The sequence below is a fragment of the Myxocyprinus asiaticus genome, chromosome 22 (assembly GCF_019703515.2).
Source record: "Myxocyprinus asiaticus isolate MX2 ecotype Aquarium Trade chromosome 22, UBuf_Myxa_2, whole genome shotgun sequence".
Taxonomy (NCBI): Eukaryota; Metazoa; Chordata; class Actinopteri; order Cypriniformes; family Catostomidae; genus Myxocyprinus; species Myxocyprinus asiaticus.
The window spans coordinates 33,517,021-33,539,357 of NC_059365.1; the positions used below are offsets into that span (position 1 = coordinate 33,517,021).

General features: G+C 37.0%; 1 protein-coding gene across 3 annotated transcripts; it reads right to left on the reverse strand.

Annotated features, from left to right (window-relative positions):
• Positions 1 to 18: 18 nt before the first annotated feature.
• On the reverse strand, positions 19 to 22,002 carry LOC127413198 (SUMO-interacting motif-containing protein 1-like). Of its 3 annotated transcripts, XM_051650080.1 has the most exons (11): positions 21,819 to 22,002; positions 21,521 to 21,739; positions 12,521 to 13,843; positions 11,004 to 11,257; positions 6,849 to 6,918; positions 6,606 to 6,766; positions 5,433 to 5,528; positions 2,270 to 2,401; positions 1,929 to 2,085; positions 402 to 486; positions 19 to 310 (listed from the first exon to the last, which is right to left on the reverse strand). In XM_051650080.1, the coding sequence occupies exons 2-11, from the start codon at positions 21,647 to 21,649 to the stop codon at positions 63 to 65; spliced, it is 2,655 nt and encodes an 884-aa protein (XP_051506040.1). In that variant the 5' UTR covers positions 21,650 to 21,739; positions 21,819 to 22,002; the 3' UTR covers positions 19 to 62. The 3 variants fall into 3 exon arrangements, with proteins under 3 accessions (XP_051506040.1, XP_051506039.1, XP_051506041.1); XM_051650079.1 differs by having other exon boundaries at positions 21,521 to 22,002; XM_051650081.1 differs by lacking the exons at positions 21,521 to 21,739; positions 21,819 to 22,002 and adding an exon at positions 15,622 to 15,673.
• Between the last annotated feature and the right edge of the window lie 335 nt (positions 22,003 to 22,337).

A 22,337-nucleotide genomic window follows, 5' to 3' on the forward strand; every position in this document is an offset into this window, starting at 1 on the left:
CTAGTGAACAAACACACATCATTTAAAATATATTTATTTAAAAAACAAATCATATAAATATGTTATTTTCTTAAAAGAAAACTTGGGAAAGAACTTGCAATAACACTGGACATTTCAGTTAATTGTTCCTGTAGTTGGGATAGCGACTCCTGCATTTCCATGGGAAGAGGATATCCAATGTCCTTTGATGTACGACACCGGAAGGCTTCTGCTGCCTCTCGCACTGCTAAGCGCGTCACCTGGTCATTCAGCGTCCAAACCGGAGCACGCGTCTTGTCAAAACGCTCTGGGATGGGACAGCGTAGGTGACCTGGGTAAGAAGAATACATAAAGGGTTAATCCTATTCTATTATTTAAAGGGTTTATATCGTTAAGAATCAAAGAAAGCATGAGGTTGTCACCTGTCACCACCTCTTCATAACTGAGCATCAGCATCCACAGAAGTTGGAGAAGTTCATCCCACTTCCTCCATCTCTCTGCTCCATCCTTGTACAACATGCAGGGAGATCATATCAGTTCAGCTCATGTTATATAAAACATTAGTGCAAAATGTAAATCTACTATCGCAGGGGTTTTCAAACTTTTTGATGCCAAGGACCCCCAAATATGATGATCCTCAAGGGACCCCCCAGACTGCTATCGGGTCCTTCGATAACTTATAATGTTAGAGCTGAACGATAATGGTTCAAATGATAATCACGATTATTAATCACAATTACTCTGCCCTTTGAGATTTTTTTTTATTACAAGGCACGATTTTGACAAAAAATACTGTTGCCACTGCTTTGAGATCAATTCTAAAATAGAAAATAAAATTACATTAAACAGCAGCTCTCATGTTGAACAAGGGGTTAAAACTACAAACTAGTGAATGATTCCTATTGACCAAAATTAAGTAAAACCATGATTTATGTCAAAAATAAATGCATAAATAAATAAAATAAAATAATAATAATAATAAACAGTTAGCCTACAACAATCATTGTTACTACAATATTACTATAGAAAAAACATGTTTTCCACCAAAAACTATGGTTATTAGTCTACAATATTGGTAGCACTTTATTATATGGTTACATTTGTTAACATTAGTAAATGGATTAGGTATCATTAACTAACAATGAACAAAATATTTTTATTGTATTTATTCATCTTTGTTAATGTTAGTTAGTAAAAATAAAGTTTCATTGTTAGTTTATGTTAGTTCATAGTGCATTAATATTAACATATACATATTTTGATTCTAAAAATCATATGTTGAAATTAACAATAACCAAAATTAATAAATGCTGTAAAAGTATTAGCCTATTCATTGTTAGTTCATGTTAACCAATGTTGTTAACTAATAGTAACAAATGTTACCTTATTTTAAAGTGTTAACCACAATATTTCTATAGTAAAACCATAGTTAAACTATTATATTTGCATAGTAAAACCATGACACCCACAAAATTATGAATTTTTTTACCATAGTTTGTGTTTTCCTGTATTATCCCTATGGTTTCACTACAAATATCATGGTTAAAATATGATTACTGAAGTTAAACCATGGTAAATTTATTGCAAGGGCACACAAAACTTATTGTGAGGGAATGCAAACTATTGCACGGGCATGTAAAACTATTTCTGAAAAAAAAAATTTCCTGCCTTGTCCTCCATAGGGTCTCCGTAGTCATCCGTAGACACAGCCAATAATAAAAATGAGTAATTTGCAATTTGCAACTTTACCTGGCTGATAATTTCTGTTTGCTAGCTTACTAATATTGCAAATGGTTATGCTTAACCACAAGAGGCAGAAACCGTCATCGTGGTTAATATATAACACGCTTGTTTTTCTGATATTCTCTGCGGACCCCCTAGCACCCCACGGACCCCAGTTTGAAAACCCCTGTGCTATAGAGCACTGTAATTATTTTTTTCTGTTTTACAGAGGGGTCTGAAGCCAGTGTGGTGCTCTGAAGGTAGTGTAGCAGCAAGCTTAGAGACATTGGCAGGCGTCTCTTCAGAGAGCAAGCCTCGTCCAACAGCAGCTCCAATAACTTACACCTCAGCAGCTTGCTCTCCATGGTGCTTAACAATAAGAATCTAGCACACAACAAGGAAAACAGTTTTGTTACAATCTTGCAAAAAATGTACTGTTATTATAATACAAATTGACAGCAAAAACTCTCAATTTAGAGTTAGAGTAGATTCAATCAAAGCTCTAATGGACTGCAATATGTAAAAGAGTGCAAGCATAGATTATATTGATTCTCTGTTTTGGTTTCACCTTAATTGCCGGCATGGAGATGTGCTGTTAAGACTGTGGAATAGCTCTTGTGAAAGTTTGCTTGAACTACAGGTTGGAGTCCTGTCCACCTCCAGGGCCAATGTCAACATCCTCTGAAGAGATAATAAAATCCTGTAACAAAGAAAGTAAACCATTTTTCTATCTATCTCTCATCGGCTGGTTTGATCCATATTTATGCTTCACAACAGTTTTGAGAAGATATAGGAGAAACAGGAATAATAGGATATTAGTACAATAAAAAGTGAGTTCACTCATCCATTTATATCAGATATTCACTCACCGGCCACTTTATTAGGAACACCTGTACATCTACTTATTCATGCGATTATCTAACCAGCCAATCGTGTGGCAACAGTGTAATGTTTTCAGCAAAGTCTTTGAAGGGAATAGGGATGATTACTTCCGAATGGAATGCACCCTCAAGGTTGTCTAGGTAGGAATCTCACTAGGTTGTGAGACACACCCATGTAAGTCATTCAGATTTGGGTCAGGAACTTCAGTTAATATTCACATCAACCATAAGAATGGGCAAAACATTTGATTTCAACCATGCATGATTGTTGTTGCCAGACGGGCTGGTTTGAGTATTTCTGTAACTGCTGATCCTCTGGAATTTTCACATGCAAAAGTCTCTAGAGTGTATAGAGAATGGTGTGAAAAACAAAAAAACAACCAGTGAGGGGCAGTTCTGTGGACAAAAACGGCTTGTTGGTCAACGGAGAATGGCCAGACTGGTTCGAACTGACAGAAAGTCTACAGTAACTCAGATAACTGCTCTGTACAATTGTAGTGAGCAGAATAGCATCTCAGAATGCACAACATGTCAAACCTTGAGGCGGATGGGCTACAACATCAGAAGACTTCGTTGGGTTCCACTTCTGTCAGCCAAGAACAGAAAACTGAGGCTGCAGTGGGCCTACCATTTGTATACCTCAGCAGAAATACAGATTTGTCAGACCAGGCGATGTTTTTCCAATCGTCTGCTGTCCAGTTTTGGTGAGCCTGTGCCCACTGCAGCCTCATTTTTCTGTTCTAAGCTGACAGTAGTGGTACCCGGAGGGGTCTTCTGCTGCTGTTTGACGTGTTGTGTATTCAGAAATGCTTTTCTGCATTGCACTGGTGTAACGTGTGGTTATTTGGGTTACTGTCACCTTCCTGTCAGCTTTGACCAGTCTGGCCATTCTCCTCTGACCTCTGTCATTAACAAGCCATATTCGTACACAGAACTGCCGCTCACTGGATGATTTTTGTTTTTGGAACCATTCTGAGTAAATTCTAGAGACTGTTGTGCATGAAAATTCCAGGATATCAGCAGTTACAGAAATACTCAAACCACCATGTCTGGCCATGTTCTAAATCACTGAGATCACATTTTGTCCCCATTCTGATGGTTGATGTGAACATTAACTGAAGCTCCTGACCTGTATCTGCATGATTTTATACATTACACTGCTGCCACATGATTGGCTGATTAGATAATCACATGAATAAATAGATGTACAGGTGTACCTAATAAAGTGGCCGGTGAGTGCATATAGAATATAAGAAAGAAAGAATTCAACAATGCCATGGTGTAAGGTGAAAATGAAAAATTAATAGGTACTGCTTGTCTCACATAGATGGCTAATTGTGGCTGTAAAAGGCAAAAATTCATTAACATTAAAAATTCATATACAGTTGCAATCTAAATTATTCAACCCCCCTCAAGACAGTAAGGATTTACAAAGGTAAGCTTTTCTGATGACCCATAATTTTTAAACTTTACATCTATATCAGTTGAGTGACACATTCAAAGTCATAGTGCAAATATATAACCTAATATTTGTAAATAGCAGGATTTTTTTAAAATACAGCCATGTCATAATTATTCAACCCCTATTGCATGTAGCTGTTTCTTAAATATGTAAGGCTACACAAGTAATTGTTTTAAAACAAAATTAAGTCATCAATCTGCAATGGCACTTATTTAAGTTTTAAAATTGAAGTTTAGCGTTGTAAGCAAAAATGTATTTCTATGCAAAAAAAAATGCAATTAAAAATAAGCTAAAAGAGGAGATTATTTCATTACACAAGAAAGGTCATGGCTAAAAGTACATTTCCAAGGCACTTCAATTTCCAATAGACAAAGTTGGCAGCACCATTCATACATTTTTTAAATATGGTACAACAGCAACCTTCTTGGGGTGTGGAAGAAAGCAAAACTTCAGCAAGGGAAATGTTGACTTGAATATTCAAGAAGTAATAGGAAAGAAGTAGGAAAGACTGTGGAGTCCTGGAAGAAGGTTTTATAGATGTATGACACTAAACTGAAAATGAGTTTTAGACCCATGGGTCAGCAGTACGTCTGGAGTAAGATGACAAGGTGATGACAAGAACGACACCATCCCCAAAGTCAAGCATGGAGGTGGGTCAGTCTTGTTATGGGGGTGTTTTGCGGCTGCAGGAAACGGCTGTCCTGACTATGTGACTGACACCATGGATTCTTTCAGGTATCAGGCCATTTTGGCATGAAAAATGTGATGCTTTCAGTGTGTAAATTGAAGCTTGGTGATCACTGGAATTTCCAGCAAGACAATAACACCAAGGATACATCCAAGTTGTCCAAAATCTGGTTCAGGGATAGGTCGTGGAATGTCCTTAAATGGCCCTTTCAGTCCATCATTAAAATCCCATTGCAAACCTTTGTTGGGATTTCAAGGAAGCAGTGGCAGCACAGAAACCAAAGAATATCAATGAGCTGGAAGCTTTTGCTCATGAGAAATGTGTAAAAATTCTAATAGAGAGGTGTTCGAAGCCTGAGAACACTTACCTGAAACATTTATTTGCTGTTATTAAGGATAAAGGATGCTCCATAGATGATTGACTTTGGGGGTTGAATATTTTTGACATTACATTTGTGGAGAGAATTATTTAATATTTTATTTTCAAATTTGGGTAAACTGAACTCTTTGTTCTCAAAATCACTCAAATGTGTATTAAAAACTTACTTTGACTGTTTACTGAAGTTTTAGTTGATGTGTTTTAATTCACATCACCAGAACGTATTGCTGGTCAGGGGGGTTGAATAATTTTGATTGCAACTGTATTCTATGATTAACACATAATGACATATTTATAATAACCAAATGAATACTTCACACACTTAAGACAGTTGTCCTTCTCTTTCTTTGAGTATTCAACATCGTTTGAGTGCATCACTAATTCCTTTGCAGCAGTCATCATCCAATTTATTATATCCCTAAGAGGAAGAATCATAAGACTTATTCACAAATTATACATCATATGACCATTAAGTAATTATTATTTTATAAGCTGCTATGTCTGCATGCCACTGAATGCAGCTGATTACAAAAAACGGTAGGGCTGGGTATTGATAAAGATTTCCTGATTCGATTAGATTCTGATTCACAAGCTCTTAATTCGATTCGATTCGATTCAATATCGATATTGCTTTATATGGGTATATTTCAGTTATAATATTCTAATTATAATATAAAATTCTCTCCCAGCTAATGCTGTTAATTATACTCGGGGCCTTTTAACTAGGTACATTATGAAAATATTAGTTTTACAAATTATATTTTATTTGTTTTTCAGTTTGTTTAGTTTTTGGTCACATTTTGGCTTTTTAAAAATGAACAAATGCATGTATTCAATCAATAAAAAAGATATTATATTTCATATGCTGTATTATCTTTTGTTACATGTTTATTGTTTAATTGCATAATTTGTACTATTTACAAGTATTTACATTGATTTGTTGATCAAGTGATAAAAGCTGGTACTGTCTATTTAACAAAACTGGCATTTCTGTAAAGAGCGTCTATAGATGAGTGCATGTTCATCAGTGCTATGTGTGATTAGAATTAAATGTTTATTTTTGTTGTTGTTTTTTTAACAACAACTGACTGTAAAGAACAGAAAGGGTATTAAAGAGAAATTATTCAATGACAAATGGGTCATGTGGATCTCATCTTTGGACACACATGGACTTATACTCTCACAACGCAGTGAAGAATCTCACTGCTGAATACTTCACCACTATACTACACAATTACTTGTGAGTGAAATGTAGACATTTACCAGCCAGTTCCCAAACATAAACATTTTAGTTGCATAGCGCAGAATTTGGTTGCAAATGCGAGTGATTTCCTCTCATTTTAGTAGAGGGTTGCACATATTGTAAAAGATCGATATTGGGATTTAAGAATTGATATAGAAATCGTTCAAAGGAAGTTGGCGATGCATTGGAAAATTTATATTTCTACCCACCCCTAAAAACGGGTGGGTTGGTGCTCCAGCAATTGAGACTCACCTGACCTGTCTGAACCTTTGGTCACAAGACAGCTTTGTCTTTGCAATAGAGTGTTGAAGACGCTGAGTTGTTAGTTTAAACTGAAAGTCATCTTCTAAAACTTGCAACACATATTGCATGAGCATGTTCTTGACGGTCATCCGCAACCTCCTAGTGTCATCCTTAAGACAGGAAGCACAAAGTGTTAGAAATCTAAATTATATTTAACAAAAGTATGTAACTACTAAAAAGACTTTTTCCTACTTGTTCTTCCATAACTGACACCAGTAGTTCCCAATCCCACGGGACTGTAGATGTATCCACAGGATGGTATCTTAACATCGACAACAAAACGGCATTACATAACAATCATGAATGGCATATTTTATGCTTGATTTTTTTATTATGTTTTTTTGAAGGGCTTTTTGCACATTTTATTCAACAGTGCACACCAGAAAATGAAGGGGGGTCATGTGTGGATGGAATGGGGATTGGGGATATGACCCAAGCCAGATTCAAACTAGAAAATGTAACTGAATGTTCAGCTAAACCCGTGGTTCTTAACTGGTTTTGCTTCAGGACCCAGATTTGATATTGGGCATTGAGTGGCGACCCAACAAAGTGTCAATTTTTCATCCTGCAAAAGTAACAAAAAGTTACTTAAAATCAATCTTTGAAATGTATTAATATCACCACGAACTGCAAAGGCCCAACAAAATGCAAAATCATTAACATGACATGGACTGAAAAGGAAAATTGCATAAACAACAGCAAAAGTGTCACATTTTTATATATCAGTGATTGATACGCCTTTAGCATAAAAAACAAAGATATGGAAATTGTTTTCTATTTCCTTTTAACCTCTAAGACTCTGGTGCATTTTTGGGCTGCTGCCTGCAATTTTTCACACTCAGATTTAAAAGCTCACCATTCACACATACTGTGGGGACAACAGTAATTGCCAAAAATTGTTGGAAACCCCCCAAATTAAAAAACAAAACTCCAATTGTTCATAAACAATATTGTATATATGTTTACAATCTTATGATGAATAAAAATAAAAAAAATACATTTTTATGTTGTTGTCCTAACTTTTTAAGCATGTAATTCTGGTTCTGTTCATGCGATCTCCCTCCAAAAAGTCTTATTTTATTCTACTAAATGGCAGCAAGTACTAGAAAAAAATATTTTTCCTCTATCACCTTCCATCACAGTCTACAGATCTGAAATATAGGTGGCGCTCTAATACATTTTAGCCCTCACAAATGTGATCGTCCATAGACATTCAGTCTAATTTTAAGTTCAAGCACCAACCTTGTTGTTTCATCGAATATCTCGGCCTCTGAGTGAACTAGAAGCTCAATCAGAAGTGTCACTAGAAAGCTGAGATCTTCCCTTTTGCGATGAGGTGTAACATTTGATTCAATAACATACATTTCCGACGACTTGTTTAGTGTGCTTTTCCTGCTGGACTGCATATTTTGTTCTGGACATCTAAGATATAACATTGGATTATTCACACAAGCAAGCTCACAGACAAGCTCATTTTGTAGAAAACTGATGAAGGTAAAAGCAGATATAAAGTTTGAGGCTTACAGCAGCAGTGATCAGCACATAAAAGAGACGTTTGTATATAATGACTTACAGAAATCATATTTCACTTTGTAACTGAAGCATGCCAGCAACCCGAGCCATGGGCTGTTCTCACTGCTACTATCAGGCAGGCGGTATCGCAGCATCAGGACACGCACCAGCCGATTTCATGACAGCTTCTTTCCCCAAGTGATCAGACTTTTGAACTCTTGATCTCTCACGATCAATATACATCACCACTGCACTTTATTAACCTCAGACTGGACTCACATTTTACACTTCTCTTAAAAACACACTGGCAACTGACTATCAACCGACAGCTGAATGTCAACACAACATTTCATTTGTATTTCCGCTGATTACACTGATCCACTGAAAGATTTTCACCCACTGTTGCACTTGTGTATATGGTTGAGTGGCATTAAAGGGATTTGATTTGATTCTTTTGAAAATCTTTCAAACTGTGGTATTAGGGCAACAATATGTACAGTTGCGTTTCTAACAATGAAAGCTTTCATTTGATATATGATTTGTCTATTTAAGTGCTATTTGAAAGACTTTTATTATATTCATATTAATATTTCCACCACATGAACTCTAGGTGGCACTAATTTGCAGCACAAATGTTTTCAGGCTTATTTTGTCATTTTATGTAACATGCAGAAGTGATATTATTGAAAAGTTTTCTATAAAAAGTTCAGATTCTAAGCTTTCAAAGGATACCACATATGCCTGACTTATGTATCCGGGGACTTTCACATTTTAAGTGTAAACTTTTTTCACAACCCACTGGTGGGTCCAGAGATGAAGAAAGCTGATAACCACGTCCATTTCAGAATGGACCTGTCACCCATTTTTGTTTCACTACCCACCAGTTGAGAACCACTGAGCTAACACATTCACTTTAAATACTCTACATAATAACTGCTCCAAATGTGTTCTTCTGCTGAAACACTAAACTCAAAAGGTGCTTTTCCACCATTGGGCCGAACGGTTCTCATTGCGGAAGCTTGCCGTTCCATACCGATCCGGGGTCATTGGCGAGGTTGCGGTTTCTTTTTCCATTCTAGTGAAACGAAACCAAGATTAAAATGGACTGACTAAGTGACCAATCATGAGTCACCTTGTCATTAATGGGGTTCCACCAGAACGGTTCTCTGTCCTAAGTATGGTTAGTAGGGCTGAAACAATTAGTCGATGTTATCGACAACGTCAACAACGTCGACAAAAATTTTCGTTGTCGAATAGTCGTTTGATCTTAACGTAACATAAGATCATATGAAACTCTAATGATTGCACACAAGAGCAGCACTGCAGCTCGCGCCTGACTGAGGAGAGGAAGAAAACACATCTCACAGTCCAGACGCACTCTAAACTTTCCAAACAGCTTCAGGTGATGTAGATCGCAAAGTATGAGGGAATTATAATATAAAATAAGTAAATACAGAAGCACTCTTGTTGTGGAATAAGCAGAGCCAGAGCTGACGCTCAGTTTAAGCAAAACTTGAATGTCGAGTGTCTTTAAAGGAAACACCCCGGCGTTACATCTTTAATGCAGTTCTATTTAATGCGTTACAGCTTTATTAAAGTTAAAATAATAGGGAAAATGGCATTTCTCTGAGCGGTCAGCGCCTCTTCTATGAGTTGCGCGAAGTGTCCCGATCTAAGGGGGAGAGATTGAAACTGCACCCAGCTGAGGTACACTCTGTTGTGGGGACGCTCATGCCTCGAGTGCGCGTGCTTAATGCAGCTAGATTATAATGCGATGGCAACTTATTGAATCATAATATATGTGTCACTGTGCATTTCTTATCGTGAGGAAAATTGGCAATATGCAGCTTTATTAATAAGAGAGTGTTTGTTTTTTTGTGAGTTAAAGATGGATTGAAGTGAACAGAAAGGTGAGAGAGGGTAGTCTTCACCCCATTATACACTGCAAAAAAAATACATTTTTTATTTTTTTTATTTTTGGCTTGTTTTCCAATATAAATATCTAAAACTCCTTTAAAACAACGTACATTTACTTTAGCAACTATACTGCAGAAGCATTTTTTTTTATTTATCTGAGAATGTTGAATATAATATTAAAAATACAAATATTTTAAAATATCTAAAAATCCTTTAAAAAGATGCATTCACCTGAGAAGCAGCATATAAGATATTTAGACTCGCTTTTAGAGAATAGATTTTGAATATAAGTATATTTTGTCTTTACTGCACTCGCAGAAGTATAACCAAGTGAAAAAATACACTTATTTACAAAATACACTTATATTTAAGATACATTCTCTTAAAGTAAGTCTAAATATCTTATATGTTGCTTCTCAAGTAAATGTATCTTGTTTTAAGGATTTTTAGACAATTGTAAATGGAAAAAAAGACAAATACGCTTGATAACAATAGGATTTATTTGTAGTGAAATTTTTACTGAATTAAACATAATACAATTTATTTTTCCCTTTAATTCAGTGAATTTCATTTAGAGGTATTTTTAAAATATGATTTTGTCCTCTTTATTGTTAGCAAGCACGTTTAATACAACCTTTTAAGTCGGGGCACAAGCTGAATAGTCGGTTTAGAGCTAATGATTAATCGTTGCAATAATCGCTGAATAGTCGAATAATCGTTCTAATAATCGGTAGATTAGTCGATTATCAAAATAATCATTAGTTGCAGCCCTAATGGTTAGCTAATCGTATTGAGAATTGCGGGCCGGAAACGGTTGGCAATAGTATCGCACTGTGCTCAAGTGAAAATATTGCTCAGAATCGTTCAGCCCGATGGTGGAAAAGTACTTAAAGTACTTGCAGTTGTAATTATATTCACCTCTGTGTCTTCATCAATAGGTTGTAGGCCTCTATGGCTAGAACTTCTGGGCTCTGTGGGTCCAAGAAAATCCCCCTGAGCAGATGTGATGTGATATCCACAGGTGGACAGTACAGAGGCTGAATAAAATCAGAGAGCAGCTGAAGAGTGCCCTCCGGGTAATTCTCCTCGATAGTGCTGTAGACCAAGCTGAGGCTCTGCCGGCATAGGGGTTCAGTGGGGCCATAGTGTTCATCTTCCTCCTCATCTTCATGCTGTTAAAAACAGAACATGACTGAATGAAATAAATTACCTATGGGTATCATAGGGTTTTCTATTGGGATTGCAAATGTTGTCTGAAGGAGTTCACTTTGTTAGAGTCCCTGAAGCCAAGGTAACACATTTTGGGAAATGTTCTCTTTGTGTAAATCAATTTGTGCTCTAAAAATGACCTAAGTAATTAACTCCCAAGGGAGGAAAAGTAAACATTTTGTACAGTTCTGCCATGGTCAGGGTGAGGCAGCAGGGTGTGTCTACTTTTTGTGTATAATTTCTGTCCTAAGAGCTTTTAAAAACACATAGGTCTGCATGATTTTCTGTCATGTTAAAAATGAGCTAATTAGGCTTAGTGATTAAGGTTGTTTTAAGCATAAGAATCAATACAATTATGTTAATAATAATCATAATTATTCTGCCAAAAAACAGTTAGTTTTACTGTACTAACACTAATGTTAATATGTGGTACATTTTACCACAAAAAAATGGTTATTACAGTTTTACCAATGTAAAACCCTGGTTAATTTTCATTAGGCATGTTTTCTTTTGTGTGATAGGAACCATGGTTTTAAAAACCATGGCTCTTGTACCACAAATTAACCATGGTATTACTATAGTAAAACTGTTGTAACCATGTTTTTTGGGCAGAATGATTATGCTTTTTATGGTTACCATGTTTTCACTACAAATACCATAGTTGAACTATGGTTACCATAGTAAAACCATGGTTAATTTTCATAAGGGATAAATAAAGCTATTGCGAGGGGATACAAAACTATTTCAGTTAGCAAATTCCCTTTCTGTCCTCTAAAGGGGTCTGTATTTTTTAAAACAGTAGGTAGAAGAATAGATAGAAATATTGATAACATGGGTTTTCCTATATTATTACCACTGGATTTACAACAAATATCATGTTTAAAATATGTTAAAAAAACAAAATAATAAAAAAAATAAAAACAATGGTTATGGTCATAATACAAATACCATAGTTGAACTACAGTAACTGTAGTAAAACCATGGTGGATTCTGTGGTTACAATGGTTTTACTACAAATATCATAGTTCAAATAAAGTTACTGTAACAAAACCATGGTTGATTTTTTTCTTAAGGGCTTGACAAAGTTATTGCGAGGGAACCCAAAATTATTGAGAGGGTACGCCAGGATATTTTAGAAAATAAATTCCCTCCCTGTCCTCTAAAGTGGCTCTATAAAAATAGATTTCAATTTACATATCAAGGAGAAAAAAAGAAAGAAATCTTACCATGTGTGCAGCTGTTCCACCCATATACTGCCTCAACTTTCTATACTGAGCCAGACAAATATGTTGTCTGCCTTGTGTGTTGTCTTCAGAAAGATCTGACACATTATCTAGCACAACTTCACTGTCTCCACTGCTGCTTGTGCTTGTCTCCCAAAGCCTTGCTGAAGTGCCTTCAAGGGATACTGCATCTAAATCGTTTCTTCTTAACTCTGCTCTCTCTGAAAAGGCTGGTGAAAGGGGCAGAGAGATGGGGAAGCTGAGGTGACTACTTAGTGAGCTCTCCAAAGACAGATCAGGTGAGTCTGCCACTGTATCGCTGGCAAGGATCTCTGTGGAGGTGGGACTGTTGGGTTTACTAGGCTGATTCTGTCTAGATTTCAGTTCAGGGCTACAGGGGGGCGATGCCCATGATGAGGTAGATATGGAAGAGGATGAAGGATGCAGCTCAACCTGGGTGACTGGCATTTTATGTATGTGCTCACTTTCACCCATATTCATAGTTTGACAGTCCTTTTTTGACGCAACTGGATTGGATGATGACTCAGTATGAATATTAGAAAGATGTTCAGATATTTGAGGTGATTGCTGACCGCTGCACATTGTAAAGGAATGATCCTTATCTTCAAGCTTATTGGATTCATCAGAGAATATATAAGCATCTACCTCACTTGGGCAATAATATGGACTGTCAAGGCTGTTCAGAGAGTGAATACTGGCATTCCATTTTTGAGAAGAATCTATATTTCCTTCATTTTCTTGGTTTTCTCCTAAACTACTGGCAGCTGGTGATGAGAAACTAAGTTGTGCTTCTTTAGTGTTCTGCGTTAGATCTACAACGGAGTTCTTCAATAGTTCAGATGCATTTTCAAAAGGGCTTTTACTTGAAGAGTTGCAATTTCCCAAGAACTCGTCCCAGCTTAACTGCTCATATGGCAGGCTTGAATTCAAATTTGTGTCCTGATGCAAAAGATCTCTTGTTCTTTGGATATTCAGTTGTGTGAAAGTGTTTTCCCGGCTGAGTGACTTAGAGAGAATAGACTGCACATTGCTCTCAATGAAACATCCTGAATTAGCCCCATCTTTTTCAAAATTGTTGGTTTGAGATTCTGATTCTTGAGATTTTCTAATAGATGTTGGTATTACATGCTTGTCTCCACGGTCTACTGATTGTACAGCCAACGATGGATTTTGCAGCTGCACATCAACATAATCAGGATGACAGTCGCCACTTAGATCTATCACTTCTAAAGTGGAGCATGTTTCTTTACTTGAGCATCTTCCCCTGGGAGGGACCAAATTGTGGCCTGTGATATCGATGAGGACCTGAGACAAAAAATTAAACAAGAGTAAAGACAAAAAGACTGTCAGCTTTTGTTTTTTTCAATGAAGGAAGCAAGATAAATTTGGAGAGATAGTGGCATAATAAGTAGTAGACCGATTTGGGTATTTAAATAACCAATGCTGATAGCTACTTATAATTAGGACTGCTCGATAATGGCAAAAATCATAATCACGATTATTTTGGTCAATACTGAGATCACAATTATTTAACACGATTACTCATTGACTTTGGAAACATCATGCATTTATTTTTGTAATTAAATTTTTTTATTAATTCTTACAATAATAAAGAAAAGCAAAAACATCTATACATACAATCAACATTTAAACACCACAACCACCCCTCCCCCTCCCAATCCCCAACCCTGACCACCAACAAACATCCCTGTGGTCACACATGAGTTTATAAACAAAACAAAAAAAAAAGCAAACAAACACACACAAAATTATATATATATATGTATATATATATATATATATATATAAAATCATACACAATTAAAACTATACTACTCTCTCCACCACACCACCCCGAGAGCCCTCCAAAAACTCTAAATAGTTGTCTCATTTCCCAACATAAAAATCCAAGTTACCCCATCTTCCAAATGACACCTCATCAAAAGCCGCCACCCTCCCCATCTCCGTACATTACTCCCGAAATGGGGGCGCCCCAGCTGACCTCCAATCCCTCAAAATAATCTGCCTGGCGATCATCACACTGGTCAGAACCCAATTCTCTATGTGACTATTCCCCACATCGATGACCGCCCCATTGCCCAAAACACAGAGTCTGGGGCAAAACGAAACCCGAGTGCCCAACATGTCACACTCAAAACTATGAACCTTCAAACAGAATTCCTGGATCTCAACACACCACCAAAATCATGGGCTGTGTCTCCATCCTCCGATTGGCATCGCCAGCAGGTGGGTGTGTCTATAAGACCAATCCTGTACAATCTAGAGGGGGTCCAAATAAATCTATGTAAAATCTTGAATTGCATGAGGCACACCCTTGCATCTCTAGATGCAGACTTGATGTTTTTTAGAATCCCAGCCCACACTCCCTCCTCCAATACCAAGTTGAAATCTTTCTCACATAATCTCTTGATAGAAGTTAAAGCACCATCCCCCAGACTCTGAATTAGCAGGGAGTAATACACTGATGACTCGTGACCTTTTCCAAAGGCAGTAATCACCATTCCCAGAGTATCTGCCGCTTTAGGGGGGTGTATGCTACTCCCAAAAATAGTACAGAGCAGGTGGCACAGTTGTAAATACCTACAAAACTGAGATCTGGGAATCCCAAAATGTTGAACCAAATTTTCAAAGGATCTCAACACTCCACTCTCATATAGGTCACCGAGCGTATTAATCTCCCTCACAATCCACTCTGACAAGCAGAAAGGGGACTTATTAATACATAATTTTGGGTTCTGCCATAAGCTCGAGGCAACATTAAAATAAATGTCCAAATTAAACACTCTGGACACTTCTGTCCATACTGAGTGCAAATGCGAAATAACGGGGTGTAATTTAACTTCTCAGATTACTTTGATAGAAAGGCTTTGCAATGGCAAAATAGGGGCAAGAACTTCCTGTTCAATACAAAACCAGGGAGGGGCTCTCTCAGGTGGAAGCGACCAATGAGCCAAATGTCTGAGACCGAATGCATAATAATAAAAACAAAATCTTGGATAGGCCTATCCCACCTTTGTCAATCAGCCTATGTAATTTATTGAAATGTAATCTGGGACACTTACCATTCCAAATGAAGGACTTCGCTATGCTATCAAATTGCTTGAAATAAGAGAGGGGGACATCTACAGGGAAAGATTGTAGCAGGTAGTTAAATTTTGGAATACAATTCATTTTAATAACATTAATCTTCCCAATCATAGATAAATGTAATGAAGACAACCTGCCCACACCGCTCGAAAACCTTTTTATTAAGGGTCAAAATTAACACTAACTAAATCAGACAAATGTGCTGGGAATAAAATGCCCTGTTTGGGCCACTGGAAGGCGACCGGCTGAAAAGCCGTTACTGGGCAGTACGCTGTAAGAGCCAAAGCTTCGGATTTAGACCAACTGACTCTGTATCCTGAGAATTTAGAAATGAATTAATAATTCTGTGGAGGCAAGGCATAGATCTAAAAGTGTCGGAGACTAATAATAAAATATAATCTGCGTAAAGCAAAAGCTTATGTGCCACACCTCCCGCCATCACCCCTGGAAAATCATCCTCCTTTCTGATCCCAGCTACTAATGGTTCCAGAGCAAGACAGAACAATAATGTAGGAAGAGGGCAACCTTGCCGTGTACCCCTATCCAGAGTAAAATAATCTGAAATTAATCCATTTGTTTGTACCGTCACTAACGGGTGTCTATAAAGTAACTTAATCCATCCAATAAAAGTATTCCCAAACCCGTACATTTCCAAAATCTTAAAAAGATAATCCCATTCTACCATATCAAACGCCTTTTCGGCGTCAAGTAAGATGCCAGCGACCGGAGTCTTATCATTCGCCACTGACCACATCTAGCCGGATCAGGGAAATTGGACTGTAACTCTTACACTCGCTTGGATCTTTGTCCATTTTAAGAATCAGACTGATCCGGGATTGCATCATGGTTGGCGGAAGCTTTCCATTCTTTAATGAGTCCATATAAACTTCTAGCAAAAGTGGAGCCAGTTCTGTAGCATAAGATCTAAAAAACTCAGCGACAAAGCCATCTGGCCCCGGAGCCTTGCATGTAGGCAAGGCTTTAATTACTTCGCCAAGCTCCTCCAAGGTAATCTCATAATCAAGAGACTTTTTTTGCTCAGTCGTCAGTTTAGGGAGTTCTAAAGGTTCCACAAAATTTCTGATATCTTCATCAGCAGACAAAGACATGGAACTAAATCATTATTAATATCAATGGCCTAGGTAAAAATTTCATAACCAGCAGATTTCACCGAGGGAATGGTAGAAAAAGACTCTCTCTGCTTTATATATCTAGCCAAAAGCTTCCCTGCTTTGTCCCCCGACTCAAAGTATGACTGTCTTTCCCTGAATAGCCAAAACTCCACCTTCCGTGACAAAATAGTGTTATATCTGTATTTCAATCAGGTCAGTTCCCTGAGGCCATCAGACGACATTCAGCGCTTCAGCTCTGCACTTTTAATATTCCCTTCCAACTCCACGAGTTCTCGTGCTTTGGATTTTTTGATGAATGAGGCATACTGTATGATCCAACCCCTAAGAACCACTTTAAGTGCCTCCCAAGCCACGCCTATAGGGGATACTGAGGACCAGTTAGTCTCCATATAAACATTGGTTTCAGCCTTTAACATTTGTTGGAAATCAGGATTTTGCAAAAAGGATACTTTAAATCGCCAGTTACATGATTTCTTTTTCTCTGTATGTGGCAACACCTCTAAACTCACCAGGGCGTGATCTGAGACTAAGATATTTCCAATTGAACAATCAACAACAGATGAAATGAGGGACTTAGATATAAAAAAAAAAAATCTATTCTAGAATAAATCTTATGGACTGATGAAAAGAATGTATAGTCTCTACCCGATGGGTTCAAAAGTCTCCAAATATCTGTAAGACCAAGATTTTTACACATCCTGTGAAGTGTCAATGTTGGGGCGGTAATCAATATAGGGTCCTGACCAGTGTTATGTTAGGCAGACAGATTATTTTAAGGGAATGGAAGTCAGCTGGAGTGCCCTCGCTTCAGGAGTTGTGCGTAGATGGGGAGGGTGGCAGCTTTTGAGGAGGTATCATGTAGTAGAAGGCTGAGGATCAGGGATTTGTTTGATAGGAAATGGGGCAGTTATTTGCCGTTTTTGGGGGACTCTCGGGGAGGGGATGTGGAGAGAGAAGTATAGTTTTAAATGTGTATGATTATTGCATTTTTGTGTGTGTATATTTATATGTGACCATGGGGATGTTCACTGGGGGTCAGGGTGGGGTTGGTGATTGGGGAGGGGGAGGGGTAATAGTGGGGGTTAAATGTTGATTCAGTGTATATATGTTTTATGTACAAATCAGTAAAAAAAATGGAAGAATGGTTTCAAGTTCTTAATTATTCAAGACTAGTACACAGTCAGTATTAACATAACAATAAAAAACAGCAATGAATAGAAATAGATTAAAAAATAATATAATAAAAAAATCTAAATTAAGAAAATTCAGTACTTTTTTAACATCTTGAAAAGTTTTTCACAGCAGTTTCAAGTATTCAAGTAAATATTCAGAATGAAATGCAACATAAAACTACTACTGGTCTTCACTGTATGATTATTATACATTAATAATTTTTAAAGCTACTAAAGTTACTCAGTCAAGAGTGTTTGTTTGATTATTATAATGACACACTAGACAGCCGCAGGTTTATTAGCTTACATATATACTTACAAGTCCCACATTTGAATACAAATCTGCTTTTTTCTCCGCTGTTTACGTTCACTTTAGACATCACTCTCTGTGTTTACATGAATACCTCACCAAGACGGGCATTTTGGTGGAATTTTGAAATGTATTTGACCGTTCAGGTGCGCATTAGCGCAAGCATTTTCAACACACACGTGCATGTTCAGCACACACACATACGCCACCTGTCAATCAAACAGGGCACAGCTGTTACTAGATCACAAGCGAATTATACAATTACGTGCTCTGGATTACTTTCAACAGCAGAATAAGAATATGAACTTTCTAATAAGTGACACAGACCTAGCCTATCACAAATACAGACGGATATTTTTTCATTATTGATGTTTTAATCAGTCTGCTTGTTCGGTCGGGCTAGTAAAATTCTCTTTCATTTGCCCCTTCAAAAATCCACTTGTCCCGGACAAGCGTTAATGTCGAGTCCTGATTAAATATTGTATTCAACATTCTCCGATAACATTTTTTTCTTCTGCAGTATAGCTACTAAAGTAAATGTACGTTGTTTTAGATATTATTTTGGAAAACAAGCCAAAAAAGACTAATCAAAAACTTATTTTGTTCCATTGTATAATGGAATAGTCAAAATTGACTACACTCTCTCACCTTTATGTTCACTTCAATCCATCTTTAACTCACAAAAAAAAAAAAAAAACTTTCTCTTCTTAATAGAGCTTTCTTCATGATAAGATACACACAGTGAATGTGACACATATACTACTGTGCCCTTCAAGTGGATTTGGAAATATCGTAATTACAAGTTCCGAGCACATGATTGACCCCGCGAAGTCGTATTAACGAGTGGGAAAGTCAGAATTCTAGATGATACATGAGTTTCCGAGTTGGGTCGTATGAAGGTGCGTGTCAACATGAAAGATGATAGGAAGTAATGATTTTGCTAAATTACAATTCATTTGTTTAATATGACAATCAACTAATGACTCACCCTCCGTGGTTTGTTTTAAGCAAATTAATTAATAATATGTTAGATACCATGCATTAATAAATCATATATGACATTTATAAGTGATGCAGGTTTATACACTAATGTTTATTCACCAGTACAACAGAAAAATTGCTTTTGCCATCATTCATTTCGTAATTGTTTAAGGTTGGCTTCTTCCGTATTTAGTTTCCCACTTGAATGCGTGATATGTCATAGTAACAAATGCCTGACTCAGAGGTATGAGCTTCCCAGGTGCACTTGAAGGCAGCATATGATTCACTACGTTGTGAGCCATCACGTTATAATCTAGCTGTAGCAAACGTGCGCGAGTGACGAGCGTCCCCACGCCAGAATGTGCTTCAGCCGGGATAAGATTCTATCTCTTCCCCGGTCACTTCACGCAACTCAGATATGCGGCGCTGAACTGCACAGAGAAATGCCAGTTTCTGAGTTTATTTTTATAACCCGCTTCCTTATTATTTGAACTTTAATAAAGGATGCTTTAAAGATATAACGCCAGGGTGTTTCATTGCGAAATGGAATGCGGCACCATAATCGTTTTATCTCGATTATCTTGTTTTCATAATCGTTGGAAGCCAAAATCGTAATTCAATATAAAATTCAATTAACTGCCCAGCCCTACTTATAACTAGAGAGTTGGGTGGCCCATGGCTGATGTGATGCCGATATATAATATACATATTATATTAGATTAATTTATTAGACTCCTGAATTATACTTTTGTGTCCTTTTGAAGCTTGAAGAGGTGGTCACCAGAAACTGCCATTATATAAAATCACTGAGAAAATTGTTTGTGTTAAGAAAAGAAGAAAGTCATATAGGGTAATAACAACACAGGGGTGAGTAAACAATGACAGAATTTTCATTTGTGGGTGAACTAATCCTTTAAACAAACATATTTACAATACTATGATATTCTGAACAATGTTTTTAAAGGAATATTCCGGGTTCAATACAAGTTAAGCTCAATCAACAGCATTTGATGCATAATGTTGATTACCACAAAAAGTTATTTAGACTCGTCCCTTCACTTCTTTAAAAAAAGCAAAACTCGAGGTTACAGTGAGGCACTTACAATGGAAGTGAATGGGGCCAATTTTTGGATGGTTTAAAGACAAAATGTGAAGATTGTAATTTTATTCTTCTGTTAAAACATGTGTATTATTATTATTTAAGCTGTAGCGTAGTTTAAATCATTGTTTTGACAGTCGCTTTAAGGTTTTAGGGTTTACGGTGTTTCATGGTCATGACAACAAAGTTGTAAAATTTGATATAAATTTAAAAAGAAATGGTTTTTAAGGGCTTTTATCACATAAAATCATTTTAGCCCACATGTTGTTTTCGTCTTGTGGCTATACTTTTGAAACTGTGTGTATTTTTATGTTTATGGATTGGCCACATTCACTTCTATTGTAAGTGCCTCACTAGAACCTCAATTTTTGCTTTTTTTTTTAAGAAAAGGATGGACAAGTCAAAATGTATTTTTGTGGTAATCAACATTATGCCACAAATGCTGTCTGAGCTTAACTTGTATTGAACCCGGATTATTCCTTTTATAGGCCTATTCATATTCGAAATTCCCTAAAAATAGTTCCATTATCCATTTACTAACCTGTCGGTAGAATTTTAAACAAGTGCAATGAGCCTTATATTAATCGGCCAAGCAGTTAATGGCGATAACAATCTCTGAATGGCCAAATATCGGTAGATTTAACGGCCTCAGTGACATATTGCTCCATCATAACTCTATGGAAATGCCTAAAATAATGGAAAAGTTAAAAGTAACCAATTAACAATTAATAGGCTTATTAATAGTCAAACTATTCAACGGCAAAATGACAAAACCCGCTCAATCAGATATTTCAAGAGAAGGATTTTAAAGGTTTGGCTAGCCTAACTCCAACTACTTCAACTGTTTTTGATAAACAATTATTAATTATGAAATAGCATTATGTTTGAAACATCTTGAGGTAACGTCACCTGCGCGCGCCTAGAAGTCTAGCTCTTGTCTCGAATGAGTGCGCACGTGCAGTGCTTGAGGAAAGCACGTGTGGTTATATTCTCTTGGGGAAAAGCGCAAATCTACGCGCGCTCAGTAACCAAATTGCCTATTTTACCTATGTAAACCACCGGAAGCGTGTCTTATTCGGCATAGTAATGACGTAAAGTGCAACCTGAAGAGAAAAGACCAAAACATTGATACTCTGATATAGTCAAACTGCTTGCAAATAGCTGAATGAAATAACTTACAGGTGTGACTGGAAGCCATCCTGCTCGGATGAACGGAACTGCATCTTCTTTGACTTCTTTGTAACTACTTATAACCTCTAAATCAGAGTCGTCGTCGCTGCCCGAGCTGACACAAATAATATCATCCATTATTTCGTCTCACATCATCCTATTAGTCGTGTTTGTGCTGACACAGGTCTTAATCAGGGACAAATAGTCCAGGGGAGAGCGCGATTTGCCCTATAAAGAGTACATGCAGGGTTAACTGCTATTTAGCAAGCAAAACAATAATAATTGAACATATCAGTACCGTCCATACACAAGATACATCGTGGAAAGAGTTTGCAGTCTGTTATTGTCCCGTCAGTGAGACTGCAGTCAAACAAGCCTCCACGTAAACAAAAACATGCATCACTTAAATAAATGTAATCCGTCAAATAGGTGTAAAAATGCTTTGGTTTCACTATTGAAGGGTTTGCTGATGTGACGAAAAAGGAACTTCCGCAAGTGTAATGTTTGTAATGTCAGTTTATGCGGAAGTGTGTTGGACTAAAGTGCGCTATTAAAAACCATTGTGCATCCAAATGTTTTAGTTATGTTGTATGCAACAATAGATACCCATTGAATAACATTATATCTGTACATGAGCTTGCAGTACAATAGTTTAGACAGCGTTGCACGACCAAGTGTTGTAACTGTGTATATATTGCTGATGTTTCATGAAACATGTTATTTGGCTGTGTCGAGGGCTGTTCGATTCCAGAAATTTGGGAATCGTCTCCGATTCTGATTCCTGGTTTTGGAATCGTTAGAATCGATTCCAAGAGTCGACTCCAGA

Coding starts and splice junctions, on each gene's coding strand:
- LOC127413198 (XM_051650080.1), bottom strand. CDS start 21,649: ATGGATGATATTATTTGTGTCAGCTCGGGCAGCGACGACGACTCTGAT. Junction 6,919..11,003: donor CTATTGATGAAGACACAGAG/GTGAATATAATT, acceptor GTCGATGTTAAG/ATACCATCCTGTGGATACAT. Junction 5,529..6,605: donor CAAAGGTTCAGACAGGTCAG/GTGAGTCTCAAT, acceptor TCTTCCTCTTAG/GGATATAATAAATTGGATGA.